This window comes from Mastomys coucha, unplaced genomic scaffold (assembly GCF_008632895.1).
Source record: "Mastomys coucha isolate ucsf_1 unplaced genomic scaffold, UCSF_Mcou_1 pScaffold7, whole genome shotgun sequence".
Taxonomy (NCBI): domain Eukaryota; kingdom Metazoa; phylum Chordata; class Mammalia; order Rodentia; family Muridae; genus Mastomys; species Mastomys coucha.
In genome coordinates, this window is record NW_022196913.1 from 63,059,597 (window position 1) to 63,067,779 (window position 8,183).

An 8,183-nucleotide genomic window follows, 5' to 3' on the forward strand; every position below is an offset into this window, starting at 1 on the left:
AAGGACACCTACCTCCATTCCCCAGATAGGACCTCTGAGACTCAGCCTGAGTGTCACTCAGTTCAACAAGAGAGCAAACAGAGCCTGGCTTCTTGGCCCATGAGTGGCTTCTAGATCTAAATAAAAAAAACATTTTTAGAACATTAGGATTAAAGGTAACTTCCTCATTAGCATTTCCCAGGCTCTCAAATTAGATCCTCTAAAAGGTAACAGAATGGTTTTAAAGGTAATTGTATGAAACAAGCATATTTTACTGATATTCTTCAAAATAAAGGGATTACCTCCAACTCGGATCCAATGTTTGTAGCTACTGTGGCAGAATACAAAAATCAAATAACAATGAAGCAAAAAAAAAAAAAAAAAAAAAAAAAAAAAAAAAAAAAAAAAAAAAATCCTCTCTGAATGCTTAAGTCTAGTGGCTCAGTAGTTAAGAGCACTTGTTGCTCTTTTAGAGAAAACCCAGGTTCAATTCCCAGCATCTACATGGCCACTAGCAACCAACTCCAGGCCCAGAGAATCTGAAGCCCTCTTCTGGCCTCCTTAGGCACCAGGCAGCAGGTGGTACAAAGACACACATGTAGGTAAAACACACATTCAAATAAAATAAAGTAAATAAAAATTTTAAAAAGATTTATTTATTCATTGTATGTATATGGGTACACTGTAGCTGTCTTCAGACACACCAGCAGAGAGTGTCAGATCCTATTACAGATGGTTGTGAGCTACCATGTGGTTGCTGGGAACTGACCTCAGGACCTCTGGAAGAACAGTCAGTACTCTTAACTGCTGAGCCAACTCTCCAGCCCCAAAGTTAATAAATTTTTAAAAATTAAAAAAAGACTTCTATTCAAACACTATTTTCTTACTAAGTGAAAGTGACAGAAGATTTAGCAGAAACTACCCATTGCGTATTAAATGGAAAAGACACTACAATGAAGAAACCACCAATTACAAGGCTAACGCTTACCAAGAGCCTCTGTGACATACCTAACTCTGGGTTTCTCCTGGCCCTCTGAGTCCTCATCGTCACTGTTGTCAGAAAACTGGCAGTGGAGAACTTCGTCCTGGTCTTCTAAGTGACTCATCAGCATCTGACTTCGAGTTCGGAACCCAGTGAATACTTGATCCAGAGAGTATAGAGGAGGACTTGAGCAGACCTTGCAAGGGACCCCACCCAACGAAAGAGGCAATTCTTTAATGTCAACTCTTATTTTAGGATGCACAGTGTTTTGGGGAGGATATAGGTAAGTACTCTTATGTATTCAATAACAGAAAATGTTCCCTGCAAAATGTCAAAATTAATTCTACAATACTATACTCCACAGACCCCCATTTCTTTCAGATGCCATACAGCTCCTTCTATTTTCAATGAAGGTTTTATGGAAGCCAGTATTCATATAAAGTTCTAGAGAAGCATAAAGACGTCCTGCTCTCTGGACCGGCTTGTGTCCTCAAGAGAAGTGCACATAACTCCACTGTCCCAGATCAAAGCTGTGCGGAAGTGCAGGGCTATTGCAGGATACGAAGCCCGCCATCCCAAATTCCAACACGGGAAATCTCACATCTGTGCTCTGCCTGTTATGACAACATTCCAACTCTGGAAATCAGACACAGTCACTCATCCTTGATACATGCAGAGGACAGACATTAGTTACTAAATTAATGCTCCGAATGATACCTTAATGTATATTATACAATAAGTAAATTTTATGGGCCACCAAGGAATACTTAATATTATGTTTCTACTGAAAATGTATTTTAAGTGCTTAAAATGACTCTGGAAACACAGCAGAGTAGAACTGCTTTTATACTTTTGTTCTAGATTCTATTTCCAAATATTTCCTTGTCCCTACCTCTCAATAAGGAAATAACAGGATGACTTCTCAAAAACAAAGTAAATAATGACATCTTCAGAAGCTATTCTGGGTGAGGGTGAGTCACTGCGTAAGCCCTGGGAACTGGCATGGATGGCAGGGTGCAGGTGCCACAGTCGTCTCCTCTTGCTGAGGAGCCACTGGCAGGCAGTGAGTGCCGAGAGGAGGAGAACCTGTTTCCTTTAGGTGTGAGGTCCACACACCTCGTGCACATACGGGCAACACTAACTGACTCAGTGGGTTAAGTAAGTAAATAATTATAGAAGGACATGTACTTGGGAAGGAGATGTGGTAGGGGTCCTGAGGGGAGTTGGAGAGGGAGAGAAAGGGATGGACATTATTATACTCATGTGTGAAAATTTCAAAGAAAGCTGAAAACTTAAAAATTCAATTAGCTGATAGTTGAGCCCTCACATATTCATTCCAAAAGTGTGTGCTTGGTACCAATCCCCTTACATCTGATTTCTATGTTCCTATGGTTGGTCACCTAGTGATCATCAACAATGCGATGGACAGGGAGTAAAGGTTTCTAAGCGGCCTCCTAAGTACTGAGGATTGAGGTCCAAGGGAGACGCCCTTTGGCCCTTCTGTATAGTTCCCTTTTCTCTGTCTCCAAGCCACTGAGGCAATAAAGTTTTGCTGCCACAGCTCCCGTGGCCATGATACTCTGCCTCACAAAGGGCTTGGAAACAAGAAGCCAAGCAATCAAGGACAAAAGCCCTGGAACCCGTAAGCCAAAATAAAGCTTTCCTCCAGTAAGTTGCTTTTCTTAGTTTTTGGTCACAGTGGTGCAAAAGCCTAATATTCTTAAGTCAATGGAAATTAACTACATATTCAAACCATAAAGAAAATGCCAGTAGCTTCCCAAAGCAAAACTGGAATTAATGATTACAATGATTTAAAACATAAAGCCTAAGCATTTAAACCTGAAAAGCTACCAGTAAGGATAGCATTTGTCTTATGACCGTGAAGCACCCAAGCCTGGGACATAACAGAGGAGCAATAGATGTATGGTGAGGATATGGTGGGGCAGTGCTATGCTGGGCAGTGTCACCTGAGCCTGGGACATAGCAGCTACCATGGGTTTACGGTGAGGATGCAGTGGGGCAGTGTCGTTGGACTCCACACTCTCATAAACTCTGAGCATCCCACCAGGGTCCCCACACTTACTCTAAGGAGCCTGCACTTGCTCAGGTTCAGTCACATGTGCACCTGCCTGGCACAGAGCCTGCCCCTCCCTGCACCTGCTGCCTTGCCTACTTCTCATCCTCTGACTAACTTACTACAGAGATCTCAAACAAACTATTTCCATTCATAACATTAGTAAGTAGAAACAAAAACTCAACCTGATAATTAGGTCCTTTTCATAGTACATTTTTTTTTGGTTTATCTCACAAAAATCTACATTGGTGCTAGAGAGAAGTGCAGTGCTCAAGAGCTGCAGCTACTCTTACAGAGGACCTGGATTTGGTTCCCAACACCTGCATGCTGCATGCAGCCTAAAACTAGGCTGAACTCTAGTTCTAGGGGATTTCATGCCCTCTCTAGCCCACACAGCACCAGGCAAGCATATGATGCACACAGACATATATAGGCAAAACCTCCACACAAACAAAATAAACATTTCCAAGATAAACCTACACAGACATAGATATGCTACCTATAAATTCACAGATAAAAGCTAAATCCACATTTCAAGTGATGCTTATGCCGTCTTAACTGCCACTTGAAATGCCAAACCACACAAGAGTTTCACCCTGAAAACAAAGACAAGTTAAATAAGCAACCCTCCTACTTGGTCTCACTTCACTCTGAGAAGTTACAGGACAAAATCATGGCACCATTGAATTTAGCCATGTCAGTAAGATGCAGGAGGGAGAGACAGCCAAAATGTAGGCTCAGGGGTTGGGGGGAAGGGGCCCCAGGAGGGCTGCCCAGCAGGGTCCAGGGAAGCAAGGATAAAATATAGATTTAGTAAGGTTTTTTTTTTTTTTTTGGTTTTTCGAGACAGGGTTTCTCTATATAGCCCTGGCTGTCCTGGAACTCACTCTGTAGACCAGGCTGGCCTCGAACTCAGAAATCGGCCTGCCTCTGCCTCCCAAATGCTGAGATTAAAGGCGTGCGCCACCACTGCCTGGCAGTTTAGTAAGTATTAACTCAGGAATTGGAGGGGAGTATGTATTAGCCACGTGGAGTTGGGGAGTGGCCCAGCCATTGAGCTCTTTAAGGTATTTAAAATGTAAGGCTATGAATGTGTGTCTTTCTGGAACCCAAAGCACTGGGGTGGTAGTGAGAAGCATGGCACACTTGCTGGGAAGTGTAGAGTGGATTAATCTAATACCACTATACTCTAAGACTTACAAACACTCTGGTATTATAAAGAACTTTCAAATCTCAAAGGACTCAGGCCAGAGCTTGACTCACCTTCTTGAGATCCTGTCTTGACGGGATGTAAACATAATGTCCCCAGTGAGTCTCAAGTGGAGCCGTGTGAGGTCTCTTTTCCGAGACCCTGGCATCAGGCCCATCCCCACAGCTTTCCTTAACTGAGGCGGGCATTGACGAGCTACATTTTGCTAGTTCTTCACTCAGCTGATCCATAAGGAGTTGCTGTTCTATTATCTTTTCATTCTATGTAAAAAAGAGGTGTCTAAGAAACAGAGAACCTCAATATCCATGCCATCATGAAAAAGATCCAAGTTAAATTGTTCAAAATCACAAGTGTTTAACGGAACCTCATCCCTTTCCTTTGGTGCCTATAAGTAACTAGTACTGCTCTAGGAGCTAAGGACGTTCTTCAGTGCCAGCATGAGACCCAGGGCCTTGTGCACACTAGGCGAGGACAGTACCACTGAGCTCTATCCCCAGCCCACAGAAACTTCCTGAATAGGAAGGAACAATAATAACGATAATGATAATGATGATGATGATGATAATAATAATAATAATAATAATAATAATAATGCTCCATTAGCTGTAGCTGGATAATTTGACACTGTAATTTTATCTACTTATTTAGCTGTTTTTATACAAATCCGAACTTTCTGGCTGAAATAAAAGATGTACCAGACAAAGCTGAAAAATCACAAGTACTACACTTAGGAGATTAGAGCAAAGGAGACAGAAAGTGGTAAATTAGCAAAGTGAAACTTTAAGTGACAAAGGAAGCCCAAAGCACATATGGGAGCCAGTGAACGGATGCACTAGAAGAGGGGATTTGGAACCTGAAGGTGGATAAGCTGTTTACAGAATGTGTCTGGTCTGTGGCTGATGTGAGTTAGAAGCATGGTCAGCTCAAAGAGCTCTAACTTCATCTAACTTCAGTATGTCTCACAAGGACAGAAGGTGCACCAGTGTGGCACTGTGTTAGTCCCAACACCCAGGAGGTAGAGTGGCTGGACCTCTCTGAGTTTGAGGCCAGCCTGGTCTACATAGGAAATTTCAAGTCAGCCAGAACTACACAGTGAGACCCTGCCTTAAACACACACACACACACACACACACACACACACACACACACACACACACACACACAAAGCATGTTAACAAAAACGTATCAGCCAAGGCTGGGGCTTTGGCTCAGTTGACAGAACTTTCCGAGCACGTACAAAGCCCTGGACTCAATCCTGAGTCACATAAGCTGGGCAGAGCAGCTCAAGCCCACATGGGAGGCGGAAACAAGGTAACAGCCCTGCTGACCCTGCTGGATACAGAGCAACGGTGATAAAACTGCATGGGACTGATGCAGAGACAGGCAGCTAGATCAATGGAAAATAATTGAAGACCAGAATTAAACTCACACACCGATGGTCACCTGATCTTTTGATAAAGAAGCCAAAACCATCCAGTGGAAAAACACAGCATTTTCAACAAATGATACTGGTTCAATTGGCAGTCAGCATGTAGAAGGCAAATTGATCCATTCTTATCCCCTTGTACAAAGCTCAGTGGATCAAGGACCTCCACATCAAACCAGATACACTTGTTGCAGCATTTTCTCTGTCCAGTCACATTAGGGCAGTGACAGGTCTATGAGTGGACAGGAATAGGAGGTGGAGCTAGCAGTTTAGGAGTGAGGAGGTCAGAGGTCAGAGGAGAACCAGGAGAAACCATCATGGTGGCAGGTGAACAGGAGGACAATCCAGACCCTGTGTGGTTTTAAACAGCCACAGGTAGCTAAGGTTTTCACAAGGCTAGAATATTTGGGTTAAAGCATTATCTTTATCATTTGGCTCTGAAATTATTGTATTGGCATCTTGTAAATTATGATCATATTGATATGTAAACCTGATTGGATAATTAAGCCTTAGGAGTCATGTTTCTACCGGGTAACTAGGTGCTAGATGACTGATTGTGGGGTGTGTGGAGTATTGTATGTAAGTGAGATGAGCTTGCTAGCTGGGAGAAAATAGCAGGAGGGATATAGTGATGTGGCTGGCTAATACCAGCGGGGCAAGAGAGTTTGTGGAGTGATCACTTTTTAATATTTCCCGCAACATACACTGAAACTAATAGAAGTGAAATTAGGGGAGTTGGAGAAATTGCTCAGTGGTTAAAAGCACTGACTTCTATTCCAGAGGTCCTGAGGTCAAGTCCCAGCAACCACATGGTGGCTCACAACCATCTGTAATGGGATCCGATGCCCTCTTCTGGTGTGTCTGCGACAGCTACAGTGTACTCATATATATAAAATAAATAAATAATTCATTAAAAAGGAGAAGAAGAAAAAGAAGAGGAGGAGGAAAAAGTGGGAAAGAGCCTCAAACACATCCGCACAGGGAAAATTTTCCTGAACAGAATACCAATGGCTCATGCTCTAAAGTCAACAATTGACAAATGGGACCTCATAAAATTGAAAAGCTTCTGTAAGGCAAAGGGCACTGTCAATAGGACAAAATGGCAACCTACAGATTGGGAAAAGATCTTTACCAATCCTATATTTGATAGAGGGTTAATATCCAATATATACAAAGAACTCAAGAAGTTGGACTCCAGAGAAACAAATAACCCTATTAAAAAATGGAGTACAGAGCTAAACAAAGAATTCTCAACTGAGGAATCTCTAGTGGCAGAGAAGCACCTAAAGAAATGTTCAATATCCTTAGTCATCAGGGAAATGCAAATCAAAACAACCCTGAGATTCTACCTCAGTGGAAAGTTTATAGAAGTGGGGGAAGAGGAACTGAGGGTAGCCACTAGAAAGTCCCAGATGCCAGGAAAGCAAGAGGCTCCTAGAACTTTAGCTGACTTTAGCTGAAATACCCAAGAAAGGGGAGAGGGAACCTATAGAGACCATAGCCAGTGAGAGGCTCAGTCCCCAGTTGAGGAATGGGCGATGATACTAACCAACCAGACCAACCAGACCAACCAGACCAACCAGACCAACCAGACCAACCAGAGCTCCCAGAGCTCCCAGAGCTCCCAGAGCTCTTTCAAGAACACTTGAAAGACTTAACTAAAATTGAAGAGCAAATCACTCATGTAGTATAAGAGGATAATCTATAATAAATTATAAAAGTTTCAATGTTCCCAGAGGGGGTAGGAGGAGGAGGGTAGTACACACCTTTAATACCAGCTCTTTAGGCAGGCGGATTTCTGAGTTCGAGGCCAGCCTGGTCTACAGAGTGAGTTCCAGGACAGCCAGAGCTATACAGAGAAACCCTATCTCAAAAAACAAAAAAAAAAAAAAAAAAAAAAAAAAAAAAAAGAGAGAGAAAGAGAGAAAAAAAGAAAAAAAAAAAACCAGCTCTCAGGAGGCAGGGGCAGGCAGATCTCTGTGAGTTCAAGGCCAGACTGGACTACACAGCTAGTTCCAGAACAGCCAGGGCTACACAGAGAAACCCTATCTTAAATCTTAAAAGACTGAAAAAAAGAAGTTTAAATTCTGTGATTATCTTCCAATTGTTTTGGGGTTTGTCACTGGAGACTGAACCCCTGGTCATGCATATACCAGGTCAGGCATTCATCACTGTCCTATAGTGCCACCCCTGCCTTCAGTTCTTAATACCACACTGCCTTGTGGTAACTTGACAAAAATGAATGGAAAAGTCTGGAGAAAAGATGACTAATGTATAATCTGTAAATCAAATCCCTAGATGTTTTGTCTGTTTTTAATCCCTAAACCTTAAGGGGAAGCCATCTTTGTTGTCTGCTTGGCTTCTGTCTGACAGACAGAGAAAATACAAACACCCAAAGTAACTGAGCCACCAATGCCCGCAGTTACCCACGGTCTGAATGCCCATCTGCACAGCAGGGCTACACTTCCAGAGCGGCATGCACTGAGCCACCAATGCCCGCAGTTACCCACGG

The 8,183-nt window shown here is 42.8% G+C and overlaps 1 protein-coding gene across 6 annotated transcripts in view; it reads right to left on the bottom strand.

Annotated features, from left to right (window-relative positions):
* Positions 1-8,183, bottom strand: part of Kif27 (kinesin family member 27) — an 82,700-nt gene that overhangs the window by 52,871 nt on the left and 21,646 nt on the right. For 5 of the 6 annotated variants that reach the window (XM_031358586.1, XM_031358588.1, XM_031358585.1 and 2 more), the window contains exons 6-8: positions 4,299-4,505; positions 988-1,157; positions 13-116 (exon numbers count right to left, since the gene is read on the bottom strand). In XM_031358586.1, the coding sequence (XP_031214446.1) occupies positions 13-116; positions 988-1,157; positions 4,299-4,505 (481 nt within the window). The remainder of the gene's footprint in view (positions 1-12; positions 117-987; positions 1,158-4,298; positions 4,506-8,183) is intronic. The other variant, XM_031358587.1, reaches the window with a different exon arrangement.